Below are 21,752 nucleotides of genomic sequence, written 5' to 3' on the forward strand. Positions count from 1 at the left end.
GTGGTGCTCCTCATCAAATGGATTTAACAAGGGACATGAAGCTGCAGTCCAGTATCGTAGATCCTTTTGAGCAGCTTTTTTTTCCGCCTAACTAAGCACACTGTATGAATGTTACACCACTGTCTGACCACAGGGTTTGCCTTGAGGTTACACCACACGCCATCTAATTGCATCAGCACACAGCACACAGGTTGTTTTATGTATCCGGACAAGTTCAATGCACTAACTGCTGACCTGTGTATTATATTTTCACAGGCAATATTTATCTTTGCGCTGTGATGTTAGTATGTTGCGCACCAGTTAACAAACGCACAACATTCAGCCCTCCTTTTTTTTTTTTTTTTCCCCGGTCAAAATAAGAATCGACAGAAGTATCTTAAAGTAGGTCACCCCCCCCTCCCCCGCTCAGTTGTGATGAATCATTCTTGAGACCAAGCCAGCAAGAAAGCTATTGTTACAATATTTCTGTTCATTGTCAGCAGTTTTGGTGGACATCTGCTAAAAATAATTCCAATTTCTTGCTCTGCAAAGCGGCACAACTCTCAAGAGTCCGACACGACCGTATCCACAGAAAATATATTATATCTAAAGGCTTCATACATACTGAAACTCAGTTCATCAAAGGGCAAATGTCCAAAAGCCTGTTAAAAACCAAAAACCAAAGAAGGTGGCCAATATCCTGACATGCTCACAAAACCATTTATCTGTGATATCTCAGTGGACTGTCTGGGTCTCTTCAGTTAATGACAGATAACCTTTTAGAATCTGACCAAACGTATTTGTGCTTTGAGCTGGGATATTTTCACTAGCCGGCGAATGTCCGTGTCTTCCCCGAAGAGCTTTGAAATCTTCTCCCATCATGAAGCTTTTTCAGTAAATGAAGCGCCCCATTTGTGTTTCTTGTCTCTTGCTATCATGTCGGGGTGAAGTGTTCTCACTCTGTGACTGTCCATGAACGCGGTGGCCTTTCCAGCGTCATTCTGACTGCGGCCGGAAGAGTGTCGAGTTTTCTGCACCTCTTTCTCTCCTGTCAACGGTGCGAGGCATCTTCAGTGTTTTTCAGCTCAAAAGATTATTCCAGCTGACATCTTTTTTTAACCCCCCCATCATAAAGGATAAGGTCTCTTTTCTCTCATGGGCATGACACCCAGTCCTATTCAGAAAAATCTCTATCTAACACGATGAGAATACACACTTCTAAAGGTAAAGAATGTAATTTGCAGTTGGTGTCAGCATAAAGCTAGAAATGTGCGATCAAATGGCACCTTCATCGAGCGTGTGCACACATTTGGAAACCAAATTGATTATTATAGCAGGGAAATGTATTTTAAATCAATCCCCAATTTAATATGAACATCTGAATAAAAACACACGCCAAAAGGAAAAAGTTAATATCTGAATGTTTAATCCAATGACCTGCCTTGTAGTGTAATGCAAGATGTGAAAATATAACTCACCTGAAACAAAACATTTCAAGACTAATTAGCTGATGGCCTTTTTTTTTTTTTTTACACTGCAGTTTGCCGGAAATCCTTAATTAAGAGAACACACGTCTATAGAGTTAACAATCAATAGAGTTCTCATGGCTCCAAACAACATTTCTATTTAACAGCAAAATGTTTTTTTTAGCAGCAAGATATTTTGTGGCCTTAAAAATAAACAAATTGTTTCTTTCAGGTATTTTCATTTATTTAAGAGTTGAAAAAAATATATTGATACTGAGACAGAGAGATGGGGAGGCAAGAGAATTAGTCAGTAGCAGGGTAGAGGTCTCAGAGCTGGGAACTGAGCCAGGGACATTTCTACATATATCTTTAATAATTCCTGAAAGAAAAGAATGTTCTGAAAGGAGGATTACGTGAGGGTTAACAGGAAAAAGATGTACCGGTGCTATCAGTACCGCCCCAGCCTGACTTGCTCCGTTCTCATGAGCTAACCGGAGCTTTTGCTGCGTAGCTGATTATACTGAGTCATCTCTGCCGGTGCAACTGCAACACCACGTTTTGAGAGTTCAGGTTGCTCAGCGGTTTTACCACAAAAGTTAAATTAACGACTGGCCAATGATTACCTTTGTTGACGAATCCAGGGTTATGTCCATTTTCACCTCTCTGCCGCAACCGGACTTCTCGTCTCTAACAGGAATACAGTTTTCATTCGCTTGTTAATAGCACATGCTTCCATTTGGCAAATTTTTTGGAGCAAGGGGTTGAGTCATTACCAATGAAACTTAAGCGTTTTTTCTCCCATTAAACGCCCCACCGTGTCTCAAAGGGCATAATCTGTTCCATTACTGGTTGACTCTGAATTTCAAATAGCTCAGTTGTAGTGTTAGTTACAGGACCTTGTTCATAAAAGGGGCAGAGACACAGTTGGGGAAAAAAAAAAAAACAAAAAACGCAGCAGTTATTGCTTTAAAAAGAGTAAGTGGTGAATATGGCATGACTTGTGCTCACAAAATTAATGCTGTGTAAATTTGCATTATGCTGAATTTGCCATGGTAGCTATTAGAATACAAGTAATTGCACCTCTCAGTAACGTTTTACCTACCTGCCCATTTCGGCCATTATCGGAGCCTCAGCCATTATTTAAATACGTGGGGTTTTTTTGTGTGAATAAGTAGTATTTCAATATATCCATATTGGCGCTCTTGTTTAAATTAACCTTTTGACTGAACGATACAGGTTTTTATCTCTCTTTATTCATGAGAAGATGCCCCGCGAACATTCACAACACACCATTGCGAGCCCAGTGTGAGAGTGCTTGCGGGGAGCGGGGAGCTTATAGACTGTGATTGAGTAATCATGCAAATGTCATGACAGTGGCAGGAGGGTCAGGGAAGACTCGACACACACCTCGAAAATGAAGTGGATCCGTGCTAAATTCTGCATGACTTTGCCTGCACAGAGGTCATTAAGAGTTAATCACCGCTGCAGAGGGCAACAAGCTGCGCTGCCATTCACCCAGGTGTCCTGGTTGTGCATCCATGCAGAACAAGCGCATGTTGGATTAATGGTCATTACTCCTAAGGTGATTCTTGAGGTGTGTATGGGTGGTGACAGATGACAGTGGGGGGGCAAGCAATGGCATGCAATCATCAGATATTAAGTGTAATTAAAGGGGCCTCCATTAACCCCAATGTTTCTTCGAGAGCTTCCTATGAGCAAGCGAGTAGCCTGTGGTATGCACATGTCACATTAGTGCCTTGTGCCATGCAGCGGTGGCAGACGTCTCCAGGGAACTCATTACGTCCCTAACTTGGGAGCAGACTGTTTGGACAAGACGTTTGTGTCCCATGACAGGAATAATTCCTCATTTAGTCAAACACTGACCATATCGCACCAAAATGCTCCATTCTCTGTATTCCTAATGATAGGGGCACAGGAATGGCAGACCCCCAGGATAGTCATGGTGCCTCAAGAAGACAGCAGATTTTGCCTTTGTTGCTTTTGTTTTTCGGTTCCGCTTATTGAGGGAGAGGTGTGATGTGCTGTGACCGCGCACTGAACGATCTGCCCACCGGTCATTTGTCAAAACGAAACGGGCAGCCTGCTCAGCTGTCATAACATGCGGAGTAATGAAGGTTTATGGGGTTAATTTAAATGTTTTATGGAAAGTATTTGATGTTGAGCCACACCTCTAAGAGATGACCTATTAGTCCACTGTTTCCGATTCATTGTTGGGTGCGAACTATTTTGTTGATTTGAGTAATGTATCCAAATTGGAGAAATGCTTGAGGAAAAACCTGGCAGATGAGAAAAAGAGAGAAAAAAAAAAATGTTGATGATAACCTTGAAATATTGCACGCACAATAAAACTGAGCAAACAAAACAACACACATATACACATTTACATAAACGCTAATCGGTAATCCTTACAATTTTTTACCACGCAGCATTTTAGGACTGAAACGTGTGTTACATATAAGCCGGGGGAATAGGTAGATACGTGAGCATCAGCACAGTAGCTTAAAGAGCTGTCAAGCATCACCAAAGGATCAATATAACTGTTAAATATGATCATATTCGTGCTGTCATGCTGCTGTCGTTGCTGCTGCATTATTCCCTGGAACACCCCAGTGTTGCATTCAGGGACCATTTCAGGGATCGTCCCCTTTCCTATTCAGAAAAGGGCACGATTAAAATCTTCGATAGAAAAGATGAACAGTTTATCCCCAGCGTAGATGTGCTTAAAATATTTATATAAACATCATGCTTCTCTCCCTCATAGTGTCACCGTAATCCCCCTGATGCTCACTGAATGTTTTGTGATGTGGGCGACATTGTCTCACAGGCAACTCTGAGTAAAAAGGTAAAGCTCTAATCCAGCAGGGCTGACTCATCAAGATGAGGATTAGGGCACTGCATCGCCCGGCATCCAAACAAAGAATAAGAAAAAAAAAAAAAAAAGCTCATCAGCAGCATTTGGCCATGTTTCCCCCTTTTTGTCCTTAACTGGGATGCTCATTGTGTTGTGGGAGCCAGACTTAATACTAAACCAGCCTTGGCTTCCAGCTTTCATCACCACACGAAGGTATAGATGTTTGAGGAAGTTGTGAAAAGCAATCAGACATGAAGTTTTCTCCCGCACATTCTGCCGCCATGAACGCATCACTGGACTGGACGTGCTGCTCATCCAGATTCCACCGGGAAGCTTACGGAGAAATCCTCGGAGTGCTTTCTTTATGACACGTTATTACAGCTCATCTCTGTGAGCAGGACTACGTTGTTATCGCGGCGATAAAGCAGAGGACACCTTGGGCTGACAGCATGAATGGTGGGAAAAGTGTGTTTTGAGGTCAGGAGGGGCTCAGGTCTGAACCTCTGGACCTTCGGGGGAAATCCGGCTGTTCAAAGAAAGCTTTTTTTCCGTCATGTCCTTTGCAGGCACAGAGTTTTAATAGATTAATGGGCAATGTTCAACAGCAGGCGGCAAAGAGCTGCTTGCAAAATGAACCTCACAGTTCTGCACATGCTGCCTTGCAGCTTAAAGTGATCTCCTTCTACAGTATTGCTACAGTATTGTTAAGGTGACAGACAAAACCGTCTGTTATCACTTGATGACTATTTTAATCAGTCATCCAGTGTGTGTTCATGTCAGTGTGTGTTGGGAGTGCATGTCTTGTCTTGTCCAATTACCACGGAGCAATGTATCTGTCCCCCTGGTTTTCATAGGAGCTGAAATAGAAGCCATTAAGGCGGCGAAGACTTTCCAGGAGGAAAGAAGAAATTCACATAAGCTTGGGTTCTTATTTGTGTGAGCCAACTTTAACAATCTGTGCAGCTGTGTTGTTGTCCGTCACAATTTTTGGTGTGCTTTTCCTGATTTTCATGCGTCTAACTTGAATCGCACAGGAGATTGTACTATGATTGATTCACAGCCGCCTTCTGTCAGAACGTTAATGCCGCTGGTGTCCGTAACTTCGATAGTTATCATTTGACTCGATAGCTGACTGTATCACGTCAACTTTCTGACAGTGTATGAAACTGAACCGTGACGGTTGGCCTGGGTAGAAAAGAGCCGACATTAATTGTCGGTCCGTCACGGCAGGAAAGTCACCATGTCGCTAATATTCTGCCTTTCAACACAACAAGTACAGCGCTTCCTCTTTTGGCATCTAATGTGAGCTAGAATTGCTCACAATGACCCTGATTCATGCTGTAAACAAAGAGCCATCTCAACATCTGATGACGTGTCAGTATAAAGATAGAAGGGGGAAAAAACACTCACGTTGGCATGATAACGACATAAACAGTTCTCTCGGACAGATTCATACCTGCAACACTGGAAATAATTTGACAGTGTGCTGCAGATGATGATGACGATGATTGTTCTTCTCCTTCTTTTCAGGCATAGCTGGCAACCCTGTGCTGTTCAATGAAAACGGAGATGCTCCCGGTCGCTACGAGATCTACCAATACCAGATCCGAAACCGGACCGCCGAGTATAAAATCATTGGCCATTGGACGGCTCAGCTTCACCTCAATGTAATTATTGCTCTTTCTCCCCTCCGCTCACACACGTCGAACAAAAGGTTCGACTGCACTCGTCCTGCAAAGAGCGATTGCTCGTGTCAGTGTTTGCCACCGAATCCTTTTCCACGAAAGGTTGTTTTCTCTGACTCTGCAGTGACGTGTTTGCCCGCTTACACCTCCCAAACCATTTGATTGTGCTCGGTGCCATCTTCAAAGGTGTAAATATCCAGAGGGTGCTTTAAATGATTAACATGGGGGGAGGGGGTGTGATGAAAAGAAAGCCATGAGAGCTTAAGGACAGACATATTTATCTCTCCAGATGGCATCACTGACTTCCAAAAACAATACTGTGGGCAGGGGGTGTGATGGAGTAACAGTATTATAACAGTAAATTACATAAAGGAACCAAACAAATTGTGTTTTGACAAAATGAAGAGGAAGCCTTAGGCAGGCAAATGAGAAAAATTGAACACATGACGCTTCTTTACCTCTCTGTAACAACATGTGCAATGGGAAAAACAAGAACAGCAAGGTTTGTGTTGGACACCTACTGCCAGTTCTGACTGAAGCTGGCTGGCTTTAATTAGTCATCTTTGAGTTTTTAATTAGATGCAATTTTTAAAGACAAATTTAGGCGCCTTGGATGAGCTGCCGCAATCGAGTAAAACTGATAACATCAAAAGAGAGACTGTATCTGTCGTTACTCTGATCAGAGCGAGATGAGACTCCATTTCTTACCAAAGCAGCCACGTGCCAAAGCAACACTGTGTCAGTTCCCCGCTAAGCAAACAACAGGTTTCCGCTCTCCTCCTGTGTCATGCCCTTCAGATAATTCCTGCTCCTACTGGACAATTTTGCTGAATCTACGAGGAGCACTTCACTAGGCCTTTGCTCCCCTACCTAAATAAATAGATAAAGCCATTTGTATGGGAGTTTACAGATGGATGCTTCAATCCAAGTTCAAACAGCATGTGTCCGCTGCCGGTGTTGTCCTTGACCTCAGGCGATACTGGGGGATTGATATATATATTTATTTTTTTGGATCAGTAAAGGGTCACCACCTTCACATGCCCCTGTTTTATAGGCTATAAACAGCTTAGCGCAAATCTTTTCTCATCTGTCTCATTCACCCTCATCCCTTGTCTCTCCGCCACCCTCGCAGGTTCGTTCGATGCAGTGGCCCGGCGGTGTCCGTCAGATCCCTTCCTCGATCTGCAGCCAGCCCTGTCAGCCTGGTGAGCGCAAGAAGATCGTGAAAGGAATCCCCTGCTGTTGGCATTGCGAACGGTGCGACGGGTATCAGTACCAGGCGGACACCTACACGTGTAAGATGTGCCGCTTTGACTTGCGACCCAATGAAAATCACACGGGCTGCGTTCCAATCCCCATTGTGAAGCTGGAGTGGAGCTCTCCCTGGGCAGTCATCCCGGTGCTTATTGCAGTCGTGGGCATCATGGCCACTTTGTTTGTGGTGGTCACGTTCATCCGCCACAACGACACGCCTATTGTGAAAGCATCTGGCCGAGAGCTGAGCTACGTGCTGCTGACCGGCATCTTCCTCTGTTACGCCACGACATTCCTGATGATTTCAACTCCCGATGTAGGAATCTGCTCCCTGCGCCGGATCTTCCTGGGTCTGGGGATGAGCATCAGTTACGCTGCTCTGCTGACCAAAACCAATCGTATTTACCGCATCTTTGAGCAGGGCACCATGTCTGTGAGCGCACCTAGATTCATCTCCCCGGCCTCCCAGCTCGTCATCACGTTCACCTTAGCCTCGGTGCAGCTGCTCGGCGTGTGCATATGGTTCGGCGTAGATCCCTCCAAAGCCATTATTGACTATGAGGACCAGAGGACGTCTAACCCGATTCTGGCCCGTGGGGTGCTCAAGTGTGACATCTCTGACCTGTCTCTGATCTGCCTGCTGGGCTACAGCATGCTGCTCATGGTCACCTGTACAGTCTACGCCATTAAAACCAGAGGGGTGCCAGAGACGTTCAACGAGGCCAAACCCATCGGCTTTACCATGTACACCACCTGTATTATTTGGCTCGCATTCATCCCAATCTTCTTTGGCACATCGCAGTCCACGGAAAAGGTAAGCTCCCAAACACTGTCGCTGGAGCGCAGTTTGTTTTTCTGCTCTTCATTTGTCTAATTTATGGCAATACTTCAAGGGTTTTTAGAAATCTTCACAGCTTTGCAAAAGCTACTTTAATGTCAAATCTTTTCACTTGGCTTTTTAATTCCCCTGTTTAGGTCTTTGCTTTATTATTTCCACTGGGGTCGTTTTGAACTCATTTTCAGTGTTGTAGGAGTGTGCTTGCAGATGAGTACCTTGACGGTGATTTTAACGACGACAAAAAAAAAACAAAAAACCAAAACCCAAACCATTACACAGCAGCAGCGGTGAAAATGCAGTGAGCGATTCCTGAAGTACTAGCTGCTGAAGAATTGTCATTTCCCGCTACTTTATACTCCTATACTTAGTGAGATGTCGGTAGTTGCTGCCTGCTTTGCAGATGACTCTATGAACAAAACATATGATCAACAAATAAGGTCTGATTCATTTTAGTCGGCGAAAACACTCTTTTTCTGCCTTCCTGGTGTGTGCGCGTGTTAACAACAGTGGCAGGCATGTGGTTGCAGGTTGCCTGAAAACAGTTCTCCCTTACAATCTGGTTGATAAATTCTCCACCCCTCACATTTGTCTTATGAGCTCTTGGTAAACAACTCGGCAAAATTATATCAGGCCGCTACGTTAGAAATTCTACTTACTGCGTGTATGCATACAGTACACAATCATGGCAAAACCAAATAGATTTTCTTTTTGACAACAAGTGCATAAATACATTTTACTGTTAATAATTCAATATTTTCAGTGCTGAATTTCTCCTTGTAATTGAGTATTATTTGTTGTGGTGTCACTACTCCAAAAGTTTTAATTACTTCCACTTCTGCCCATGGCTTTTGAGAGACAGCCGTTCATCGATCTGAAAATGCCATATGAAGTGCAAACATTCAATTCTTTTGTTTTGCGTTGGCAGCATTTTTAGAAATGAAGTAAATAAAGCTCAGCAGTTGGAGCAACAACATGCTGATGTCTCTGGTTGGGAAAACACCAACACTCTACCAAGTGAGGACAGAGCGTTCAGACAGACAGACAGACAGATGGTTGCATTCCCGTGTCAAATCAGTGTGCCTGACCTCCTGAACCATGGCGCTGGATCGCATCCAGTCGGAGTGCTGGGAAGGTACGGGTCAAGAGGGGATCCGAAAGGGGCTTGGAACACATGTACAGAGGAGACTCTCTGGGTCCAAAGCCAAAGGGATACAGCAGTCATACAGTAGAAATGTGTAGATTTAGTTGAAAGAGGTCTTTTGGCAGTTTAACAAAAGGGGTTCAGTGGCTACAAGAGAGGACAAGAGGGAAAAGCCTCATACTGGCATGGACACTATCAGCGGTGCCAGAATGGGTCTGACAGATGCAACAAATTAATCCTTACCTCCCCCCCTTCCCTTTGGGATTAAACAAAACAATGCATCAAAATGCTGGCCCAGAAAACTGGCTGTGATAGTTACCTTTGTGGAAGAACATTCTTGAGAGACAGTCTGTGTGCATTGTATCACATTCAGCAGCCCCAAAATAATTTCTGCACTCTACAGCATTGCAGATAATCTGCACATGACTGCAGCCAATTGCATCGCCTTAATAATGAAGTATGCGTCCAGTAATGGAACAACATATTTTTCACATGCTGCAGCATGTCCTGTGACACCATGAAGCACAAACTGCTGCGAATGTGCATATCGGCCGTCTCATAGCACATAAATTCACAGTAAAATTGAGTAACGGCTTCTGTGTGTGGAAAACAACGAGCGCTCTGCTGCGTCCTGATGGAAACAGCTTGATTTACGCTTCATTTACAGAAATATATTCCAAAAAATGTACTTAAATTTCAACTATCATCGCTATACGTTCTTGATAATCATCCACTTAGTACGCACGGGAAAGGAAAAGCAGTCCAAGTGCAAAGCCCATATTATGTTTCAGTGCGAGTGTTGCACATCTTAAGTCGTATGTCAACAGCAGCCGCGGATATCAGCATGCTCTTTATTTAATCATTCCATCTCCTCTCTGAAGATGAAAGAGAATTATACAATCAAAGAGAGATTGAACAGCTTTTTTGGAGGATGAGGTAATCCATTAGCTAGCATGGCTTTGAATAGTAAAGCAGAAGTGGGGGAAAAAAAAAAAAAAATCTTTGAAGGGTACGTTAAGTCTTTTTGTTTCTTCGTCTCTTTCCATACCTCAGACGAATTAAATTCACAAACCCAAGGAAAACTTCTCGGCTCAGTTTCTCGCTCCAAATATGAGTCACTCATTAATTATTATTTCCTGTAGGACTGTACACATAATGGCTAGGAGATAGTTCCACTTTTATCGTTTAGAAAACTTCTACCATTGCCCTGAGCAAAGGTACGACATGAAATGGAACACAAAATGGAAATTTCACTTTAGGGAAATGTTCTACATTTTAGAATTTATTTTTTTTCCCCGTCTTTTCATTTGAGAGCGAATAATCGTATTAAATACATAACCAAAAGGCCTTTTCTGCGTTCAGAGAAACTTCTCACATTAATATGGTTTCGTCTGCTCAGACCATGCAGCATCTTTGTTATTGTAGACTTTAACAAAAAGTCTTCTCCATTCCTCAGATGAAATTTTCTTACATTTAAGTGGCAAAACTCTATTGGGAAAAAAAGAAATTATGACTCTAGTCCGTCAGGAATAAAGGTTGATGTAGGGAGGGGCTGCAAATAACTTTCAATATTTCTTTCTTTTTTTTTTTTTTTTCAAACATAGAAAACAACTGTTTCCTGTAGTCAAAGTTGATGTGCCGGTTTGCAGTTCTGTAAAATAGAGAAAAGCAAAGTAGGATGCTATTACAGACCCACAAAAAGTGGAACAACAACAACATGTAACTGCTCTTCGTTTGTGGTTTTCTACCAAATTCTTTTAAATGCCACCTTAGTTGCTTTTTACAAATTTTAACTGTAATCAAATGTTTTTTTATTCTAACTGCGATGACAAACATCCCGGTTTGTGTTTGTATTTATATTTGATGGTGCAGTAGTGCGACTGCTGAGGGTGACCTGAGGGGATCTGGTCCTGGTGCTGCCCGTCAGCGGATAAAGCTGTTTGAACTGATTAAACAGGATCATATTGTCACACCAGTAAGAACAACGCGTGTCACCCAGAGGAGACGCGTCAGTAAACGTATTTATTTCTTCTCTCTCCTGCACAAACTTCTGTTCACCTGAACAGTGCTGGCTGCTGTGTGCTGTCTGTTTGCTGGACAAGAACATGTGACGGATGGGCTTTATGGGGTCATCCACCGCCAGAGCTGGTCAGTGTGTTGTGTGGTAGATTTCCTCAGTTGTGTGAGTCATGGACTAAAGTCCTCCTAAAGTCTAGAGGAGCCCGTACAAGTTAGTAGAAACAGTCGTGTTTTCTTCCTCAGGGAGTTTCACTGTCAGCTTGTCTTCAGACTTGTCTCGAACTTAACCAATCCTTAACCGACGCCTTGTCACATCTTAAGAGCGATTCAGTTTTCCAACAGCGATTTTATTTATTTATTCACAATTTTTTAATTTTGTTTGTCACCCTGAAGGGACAGTAACAAACAACATGTTTTGTCATTTCATTTGGTCTTGGCTAATGTCGCCTGGCTGTGCTCGACTTAATACGGAAGAAGACAAATGCTGTGACTGATTCTGTGAGCTGTTACATAAACAATGCTCTTATTTAGGGAATTAACATGTCAAAAGCAAAAACACCTCATAATCGTCATACTGTAAATGACAGGCCCCACAAAGCCTGACAGCCCACGATGACACAGCTCTCAGAGCAATTTAATGCTCCACTTCCTCCTGGTCTTGATTTACCTTATCTAGCTGCCTATGCTCTCATCACCGGTTTACAGCAGGCCGCTGCCTCTGCGTTACAAGCTCGGTCGTTCATTTGTCATCTGGTGCCGGGGAAAAATGTAACGAATGTCATGGGAGGCTCTCTCTATCATTTAAACAGGGACATCTGGTCGATCTTTAAAGCGCGATCACCGAACTGTGTACTGGCTGCAGAAAAAGAGGTGACACCTGCTTACCTGGAGAAACAGACTAAATCAGTGTCTGTCTCTGAAAACCAAGGAAGGAAGAGGAACTGGGGACAATGGCATGGGAATGAGGCGTCGGCACAAAAGACTCAATTCAGTTTCAATCAGCCCACACAAAGAGGGTCCTGCCATTATGGACTGATGAATGGAGTGCTGTTGTTTATTCCTCCGCCAAGTCTCCATCACACTATGCACACTGTCAACTCAACAGCAGAAACTGCTGTTAATGCACTAGAAGCACGAAGAGCGGGAGTCGCAGGAAGTTTAACGAGATCAGATGTCAGACGGGAGTGTCTTCTTGACAGTGTGTGCTTGGGGTTGTTCATCCCTGCTACCTGTTACCTTCTGTCCTTCCTTCTCTTTCTTTGTCTCCTTTAAGTGCAAAGATAACGGGCATTATTCACAGTAATGACCCGCAGGGCCCAATCATACATAATGAAGACTGATGCTACGGAGTGCATGGAGCTGAGCAACGTCTTGATCTTCCGAGAGCAGTTGTTGCGTTCATTAGGCCTACAGCACAGTGGGCCCTCCGGGTGTCGGCTATTGACTTCTGGGTGCACCAATAATGCCAGAACAGGCTGTGAAGCCTAATCTAGGCCAAAGCATTGTGATCTTTGTAAACAACATCCTCTCGTGAAGCTATACTGTTGTGTCCCCTAAGGCTTCTATTTGTTTATTAGCTTAATTAGACTGCAATTATGGAGAATTCTCATGCAGCAAGCCCCTCCACTGTACGTTTCTATAGCGTGCTGTGAAATAACGCTGGTAGCCTGATGGAGAATGGGAATTATGCAGTTTAAATGAATTTGGTAGTTTGCCTCCTGAGGCAGGAGCTCTCTAGTTGAAAATGGAATCTGGTTACATTTATTAACCCTCAGATTAATCTTATCACTGACTTACTCAGTTGTGTTTCACTCTCTGTAGGCGGTGATGGGATGCAGAATTTTTTGTATTTATTTATTTATTTAATTTTTATTTTTTCCCCCCCTATCGAACTCCTCGCATCACATATGTACTCATAGATCCGCTCTGGTTTCCCTCCATCTCTCTCAGACATTAATGCTACCATAGTTCCTCTACGTTTGCCTCGGGCAAGATCTGCTGATGCGATGGAAGGTTTGCGAGATATACAGCTACACACTTTTATGAGCTTTGGTCAGTGCACGCTCAGGTGAGCTGCAGTTAGGAGAAAGCAAATTTATGGATTGAACAGTGGAGTTGGTCTGATACTGAAAGCAGGACTCCATTAAACTTACATTGGTGGGCATTGTAGCCCAATGTGGCAGTGCAGCGCAAGCTGTTTTATTTATTTTATTTTAAATCAGTGGCACCGCGTTTGCAGTTTCTAAGAAAGGTTTGATTTGATTGATTTTAGAATTTGTCACTTTGACACTTTGTGGTCAAATTACGCTTTGAGTCAGACCAGGATCATATTTTTGTAAATGCACCAGGATCTGTGTTTATTAGTTAATAAACAAGAAAACAGCAGCACACAAATAGCATGCCTTTTGGACAGTTTGTCCAATGAAGAGTGCTGGTAATTTTTTGTCCTCCACTGAAATATCTGAAAAACAGATTTGAAGCATTTTGGTCCAAAGTATTTTATTATTTTTAAACATATTTAGAAAAAAATTAACGAATATATCAATAATATTTGATCTACCACATAGATTGAGTTATTAACAAGCTGCTAAATAATATGTTTTTAGACCATTTTGTTGTGTAGAATAAGATTTTTTTTTTCAATGTCAAAGCACATTTTAAACAATTTTTGTGACAATTTCTATTGATGTTATGTATAAGAGCGGGCAATTTTAACAATTTAATTCAATGCTTCATAATTTTACTGTGTTATTTAACTCTATAGTTAACTGAATTGCTGGTGCGAGGATAGTTGCAGCATTTCTTGCTTTCCAGTTGGAAAGGCAAAGATACTGGAGCTGGCCTTCTTTAGATTTTATCAGTTAAATTTTACATCAATCATAGACTATAGATAGACATAAACTTTGTGAAGAACTATGTATATCATAGATAGCTCAGCTTTTAACAGCTTATCGACCCAGCACTTGTAGCAGGAGCACACAGATTGGCTTTGATGACATCAAAGATGATAACTTGGGTGTAAGGCTGCTGAGATTTTTATACTCTGTTTATGCAAGTAGCAGCACGAGCTCAACAGTCTGTCCCCGAGGCAGCAGTGAACCGAGTCCAGAGCAGTTCACTGGTTACAGCTCCCCACAGCTGTGGCGGGGGGGGACCACCACAGCTGTTGCTCCATCATACTGCCTCCATTCTTCCATCCTTCCCTCCAGCAGGCACTCGGTCTCTGGGCTGGCTGAGATGAGACGCAGCCTCTCTGGAGGCGAAGTGCTGTAAATAATAAAGACAAACAAGATATTCAAACGGAGGTCACATCTTACGAGTGAAATGTTACTTTTCCTTTGATGAAAAACCGGCGAGCGTCTACTGAAGGATGCTCAGTAGATGAAAACTCACCAAGTCAAAAGATGCTACTTTAAAGCTAATTTTGTATAAAGTATTTACACCTAAAAGTACAAAGTGGAAGAATAAGAGTAGATTTGAATTCATTCTTAGATCATGACAAAATACTTTATTCCAATTTGCTAGCTCAGCTGTTAGTCTGGTTATAAATCTCTCTTCGTGGTGGCCAAAGAAAAATAATATAGCACTTTTTCCAATCATACAGTACAACCACTTGTTTCTCTCGCCTGCAGCACTGTTTTATATTGAAAAGCTTCCTGTCACATTCTATACAGAAAATAATAAACAGGCAGCTGTTAGGGTTTTTGTTTTGTTTTGTTTTTTTCTTGTAGAGTATAATATTTCTTAACTTTTTAATAAACTGCCTTAAGAGGATGGGAAATTGAAGTATGGCTTATTAAATGCCATTTAAAGTAAAAAAAAAACAAACAAACAAACAAACAAAAATAGTTTCTCCTTGAGGCAGTGAGAGAAGATGAGGGGGAACTTTAGTGATGTTTTATGCAAATTCACAGCTTCAACATCAGTCTGCAGAGCAGTTTGAATTTGTTGCCTACTGATCAAATCAAAGTTGAAGTAATTAGTCAAGTAATGAATGATGTGATCATGATGAATTATGTCGGGATCAAGTCCTTGGAGTGTTTATCAAACAACAGACATTCATGAATGAATCATTGTCATGATTGTCAGATTGTCAGAAAATAATTCTGCCTCGAATCTCTGGACTGCTGTTTTGCGCAGTTTCTTTTTGCGTGAATTAATATTGGACGCAATGCTATGATTATAAACTATGAGTATAAATGTGGTGGAATCTGTTTGCTCCCAAACCTCACGTTTAAACAGCACATCAAACATGACAATTGCTTATGTTTTTCGTAGTTTTGATACTTCGATTTCACAGAGCTCAGCATTAGCAGCTGACCCTGCTGTTGTTTGTCCTGGATAATGTTTAAAGACGCGTCTGCTTCCAAACTGGGAGTCGTCAGCTTGCGCCACTCTAACAGTAAGACTCTGTGTTCTGTTCATTCATTAACACCAAAACATCATTTCCCAAATACACTAGCCCCAAAATTATCATCTGACAATTTTTTTTTTTTTTTTTTTGTGAGAATGACTTGCATTAAAACTAAACTAAATTGTATGTATTGATCAATGTGTACTGGAAGTACTTTGCCTTTAATTGTGTTTCTTTATCCGTGTTCTGCTTGTTTTCTTGTTAATTATTGATTTTATTTATTCAGTTTTGCCTCTGCCCCCCATGATCCTTTCAGATTCAAACAAAGATTGAATGCATGAATAATTGAATTTATTATACAATCTTATACACTGAATTTGAGAGTTTTGTAAACAAATTACAACCACGGATGAACAAATGTGTCTTTAAATCAAGTCATTTTGATTGTTCGTTTTAGATTTCATTGGAATGGAACTGCCAGTTGATTGTAGACTCTTTTTTTTTTTTTAACCATGAAGTTGGAAACATAGTTGTAAGAAATTGCAGCTCACTAATTATGGTGTGAACAATATGACAGGAACGCAGCATATTAGTTTTATAACAAGGCAAGAGTTTGACTTTCTTTTGAGGTAGTGGGGGAGAAAAAGGCTGATGTCTGGTAAATTATCTGAACTTTTGTCCTTTATATTTTGGCTGAACCCACCCACATAATCCTTGTTAGCCAGTCTGCAGAAGGTTTGGACTGCTGTGGTTTGATGCATTCCAGTCTGAAGTGTCGTTACATTAAAACTTCTCTAACAGCCAACTTCATTTCTCTCGGATGGCTGGTCAAGCAGTCACAACATCGCACAACGTATAGAAATTACACAAGCTTACCTTTTTTTTTTTTTTTTAAAGACGTCCCTGAAAACAACTCATTAATTTGCCGCAGCTTTGCAAACAATTAAAACGGAATGAGTGAGAATGATAGTCACTGTTGCCCTCCCCGATGATTCGGCGGATTTGACTGCGTGTAAAATTTTCATGAGCTTGTTTCTCTTTTATCGCCTGCTTGTTATGAGTCAGAACAGGATCCTGTTGACTGGTGTTAACAAATCGCTGTCCTGGCTGACATGATGGCCGTATTAAAACTACTATGGCAGAAAATTAAACAAACAAGGTGGCCTTGGCTGTTTCGACACGCCAGCTGTAAAAAGCAGATGAGATGCTGATTTAAAACAATCTTTATCACGTTACTTGCATTAGATAGTTTTGAGGGCTTTATTCGACCCGGCAGAAACTACTTCAACAACAGCTTGGCCAATGAACGGGTCATTGGCCGCTCTAATTAGAATGATACACAGCAAATGTTGCTGGTATTGTACGGGCCACTACCCATTTAGAAAAATCTGTGACACCCTGCGACAAAAAAGGCTAAACTGTTTATGATGTGCATATTTTGGTGTTTCCTTCTTGCAGATGTACATCCAGACGACCACGCTGACCATCTCGGTGAGCCTGAGTGCTTCGGTGTCCCTCGGGTTGCTGTACATGCCCAAGGTCTACGTGGTGCTGTTCCACCCGGAGCAAAATGTACCCAAGCGCACACGCAGCCTCAAGGCCGTCGTTACCGCTGCCACCATGTCCAACAAATTTAACCCCAAGGCCGGACTCAGACCCAACGGAGAGGCCAAGACCGAGCTGTGCGAAAGCCTCGAAACGCAAAGTAAGAGCACGAATGCCACAGAAGAAAACACCCTTAGTGTTGTGTTGTTGTTGTTGTTGTTTTTCCTTTACGGGGATGCTTCGTCCTTTTAATGCTTGTAAAATCTAATCAAAACTAATGCAGAGATGGGAAGCAGGGTAAAAAAAAAAGAATAAATACCAAATAACAGCTGTGTAGGATATTATTTAATACTTCAGTGAACCCAGTGGATGTGCTACTGTACGAGGGGGGGCCAGCTGTTGGTTAGGGGAAATGTTGCCGGTCTCTGAATTGCGAAATGTTCAAGGGATGGAATTGCGGTTGTCAACAGCTTATTTTGCAGTTGAACAACGCGACTACTCGACATCTGTAAAACCTTCAGATATTGCTTCTGGGGGATACTGATTTTCTCAGTGGCCTTTTAAAGTTTAAGTGTATTTAAAATAAGGTCTCAGCAGTTCTTAAAATGTCAGAAATTCCCCTCACTTCTGGCCTAATATAAGATATACGGGGCCTTCCACTAACGACTTACTCCATTTACACTAGAAATCATTATTAGAAATAAATGGATAAAAGCGTCAATGTAATGTGATTCACATTCTCAAAATGTCCCCACGCCCCTTCGATTACTCTCACTGTTTTTATCCAAGCACTGTTTAAACCAGTGGTCAGTTAAGTTTGTGATAATTCAGCCACAAATCAAAGTCACGCATCTCAGACTCACCTCACGGCTGTTTCTTGGTTTGCAGAGGTAACTTCCTCGACTTCCTGCTGACAGCTCAGCATCTGTTCCGCGAGATACTGTAGTTGAGCACAAGTTGTCGTCGCCGCACCTGTAAGATGATGTGTTAATTGTTTTGTTGTGGTGAGCTAGGTGTCGTCTAATCATTTTGCTAAGCTAATTAGCTGCTGGCTGCAGCATTGTATTTGATGGACAGGTAGCTATGCGTATTATCAAGATGTAAAACTGTCCCTTAAAGGTGACCAGTTCAAACAAAATACTACACTTTGACGGGCAAGAAGCACATTTGTGACTAAAATGTGATTTTCTGATCCAAAGAGTGTGGTTTTAATTTTGTGGTTTTTGGTTTAGTTACACTCTTAACTAAACTCTGAGTTCTGAAAACCAATCATTAAGACAATAAGAAATTACTTAGATTTGCAGCTGAGTTAGTTTTAGAGAATAACCTTTATATCCTGATATAAATCACTTAAGAAGCCAAACATTCATTTGCACAAACACTTCATAATGTACTTTTTAAATAATTGTTGTTTATTTAAACTTGATATACTTGGAATTGTCGACAACCTATAAAACTATGCTTAATCTATTTACTGGAATAATCATAACCAAGTTAAAGTTGCAGGCAAATGGCAGCTTTCTCAAGCACTTGCATCTCACGAGCACTGACATCGATGTCAGTTTAAAAAAGGGAGGGGTGGGCAAAAAAATAACGCTTTTCTTCTGCTTGTCTCTGGCAGGGAAAAGTTGAAATCGGTCATGTCTGTCCACAGAGACACATTCTTGCTGCCTGGCCTGTGCTAACAAGAATTTGAGCCCATTGTCACAGTTCTTAAAGCTGTGTTTGCTCCTCGCTCTTCGTGACAACAGCAGCGAGAAGTCTTACCTCTCACAGAAGAATGAACGCGCAGATGCATTTACCGTTAACACAAAAGCAAAAATCAATACAAACTGCATAACAATGCAGTGTTGTAACGACGACTCGCTGTTGTGTGGCCCATCAGAATACTTACACAGTGCAGCATTAATTCCTATCTTCCCTTTAAGCCTCTGTGGAGGGTTAATAGGGCCTTTGGTTACAATAAGCGGTGAGAAGGCAAAGACACAGAATTGATAGCCGGCAGCAATTTATCCTGATGAGGTTACCGTTTACAGGGCCTGCACAGTGCATGGCTATTTGAATAAGCGCCATTTGTCACTGTCATGGCTGGTGTGGATGTATGGCTTGATGAAATTGAAAAATTCCTGTCTAGGCCGGCTCACACAACCGCTGAGATCTGGTGGCGATATGTCAGGATTTATCTGCTCCACCACAGCGAATCGACTAACATGGTCTGGGGAGACAACTGGAAAGTTTAGGCCTGATAGCTTAGGGGAAAAAGAGGTTGATGGGGTGGGGGTGGAGTTCGGGGGGGGTGGCAGCGGGCTTTACTGAAGCCTCCATCTGCTGGAGGTCAATACAGGATATTAAATGTAAAATATAGCTAGAGCGCTGAGGTATTTTTACACGTCTTCTATGCTCCACTATAGCAGTAATACTATTCACCTACAGTTGTGTTCAAAATAATAGCAGTCTGTTTAAAAAATTGAGTAAAGCCCAAAATCCTTATAATGGTTTTAATTTCCATGCATTGGGGACACTGCACATTATATTCTAAATCAAAACATGAAGAAAAAAGCAGAAATTCTTTACTCACTTTACAGAAAATGAAGAAAAATGAACATTGGGCTGTTCAAAAAAATAGCAGTGTCTGCATTTTACTTTACAAACTCAAATATTTACTGTATAAACTGAAAAATATCCAGGATTCAGCATTCCTATGAATCACTAAACTAATATTTAGTTGTATAGCCACTGTTTCTGAGAACCGCTTTACATCTGTGTTGCATGGAGTCGACCAACTTCTGGCATCTGTGAACAGGTATTCCAGCCCAGGATGATTTGACAACGTTCCATAATTCCTCTGCATTTCTTGGTTTTGCCTCAGAAACAGCATTTTTAATGTCACCCCACAAGTTTTCTATCGGATTAAGGTCCGGGGATTGGGCTGGCCACTCCATGACTTTAATTTTGTTGGTCTGGAACCAAGAAGCTGCTCGCTTACTGGTGTGTTTGGGGTCGTTGTCTTGTTGAAACACCCATTTCAAGGGCATTTCCTCTTCAGCATAAGGCAACATGACCTCTTCAAGTATTTTGATGTATCCAAACTGATCCATGATCCCTGGTATGCGATAAATAGGCCCGACACCATAGTAAGAGAAACATCCCCATATCATGATGCTTGCACCACCATGCTTCACTGTCTTCAGAGTGTACTGTGGCTTGAATTCAGTGTTTGGGGGTCGTCTGACAAACTGTCTGCGGCCCTTAGACCCAAAGAGAACAATCTTACTCTCATCCGTCCACAAAATGTTTCTCCATTTCTCTTTTGGCCAGCCAATGTGTTCTTTGGCAAATTGTATCCTCTTCAGCACATGTCTTTTTTTTAACAGTGGGACTTTGCGGGGGCTTCTTGCTGATAGATTAGCTTCACACAGGCGTCTTCTAATTGTCACAGTACTCACAGGTAACTTCAGACTGTCTTTGATCATCCTGGAGCTGATCATTGGCTGAGTTTTCACCATTCTGGCTATTCTTCGATCCATTCGAATGGTAGTCTTCCGTTTTCTTCCACGTCTCTCTGGTTTTGCTTTCCATTTTAAAGCATTGGAGATCATTTTAGCTGAGCAGCCCATCATTTTCTGCACTTCTTTGTATGTTTTCCCTTCATTAATCAACATTTTAATCAAAGTACGTTTTTCTTCTGAACAATGTCTGGAACGACCCATTTTTCTCAGGTTTCCAGAGAGAAATGCATGAGCAACATGTGCTGGCTTCATCCTTAAATAAGGGCCACCTGATTGACACCTGTTTTTTCACAGATTGAATGACTTCACTAATTGAACTCCACACTGCTATTTTTTTGAACACGCAACTTCAATTCATTATTCAATTACACAGACTGAGGAGCATACATATCATGAATGTTGGCTCTGTTGGTTTTCTATGACCCTACTACAGCAACTGGTAAATTATTTGCCATGCAGTAATATAATTTCTACCAAAAACAGGTTATTCATGTTGGACTGCTATTATTTTGAACACAACTGTATGTATCCATACACCGGCTAGGAAAACAGCCAGGCAGAAATGCCAGCATAACCCAGTGCTCCTCATCTCATAGTTAACAATAGTTCACCTTCACTTCTTTTGATGCTCAGTCTCCCCCTCTCGTTGTTCCCTTTCAGGTTTCCCAACAAAGCAAACCTACATCAGCTACAGCAACCATGCAAGCTAAGGGACAGAGGTTCTTACCGTAATTCAGGATTTCCACCAAGACGGAGGGAGAAGAAAAACAAACAGTGGAATTTCACACAGCTGGCAAGAAAAATAAAATAAATAATAATAATGGGAAAAAAAAACAAACAAAAAAAAAAAACACACACACACAAAAAAGTGGATTTTGGTCATTGTTTAGGATGGGGCTCACAGAAGCATTGCCCAAAGATACGGCAAGGAAGAGATCACAAAGAGGAGCCGGGATGGACCGCAACACATGGGACCAGAACAGATAACAACACAATTATAAGGTTCCATCTTCTGTCTGCCTCACAAGAATACACACACACACACACATACAAACAAAGAAAAGAGAAAAAAGAAAAATACTTGCATGGC

General features: G+C 41.9%; 1 protein-coding gene across 1 annotated transcript in view; it reads left to right on the forward strand.

The window, feature by feature from the left end:
- Window positions 1–21,513, forward strand: part of grm4 (glutamate receptor, metabotropic 4) — a 122,568-nt gene extending 101,055 nt beyond the window's left edge. Inside the window, exons 8-11 of the mRNA XM_029502060.1 lie at window positions 5,848–5,984; window positions 7,135–8,070; window positions 17,067–17,313; window positions 21,323–21,513. Coding sequence (XP_029357920.1) covers window positions 5,848–5,984; window positions 7,135–8,070; window positions 17,067–17,313; window positions 21,323–21,372 — 1,370 coding nt within the window. The 3' untranslated portion in view covers window positions 21,373–21,513. The remainder of the gene's footprint in view (window positions 1–5,847; window positions 5,985–7,134; window positions 8,071–17,066; window positions 17,314–21,322) is intronic.
- Window positions 21,514–21,752: the final 239 nt, after the last annotated feature.

This window comes from Echeneis naucrates, chromosome 5 (assembly GCF_900963305.1).
Source record: "Echeneis naucrates chromosome 5, fEcheNa1.1, whole genome shotgun sequence".
NCBI lineage: Eukaryota > Metazoa > Chordata > Actinopteri > Carangiformes > Echeneidae > Echeneis > Echeneis naucrates.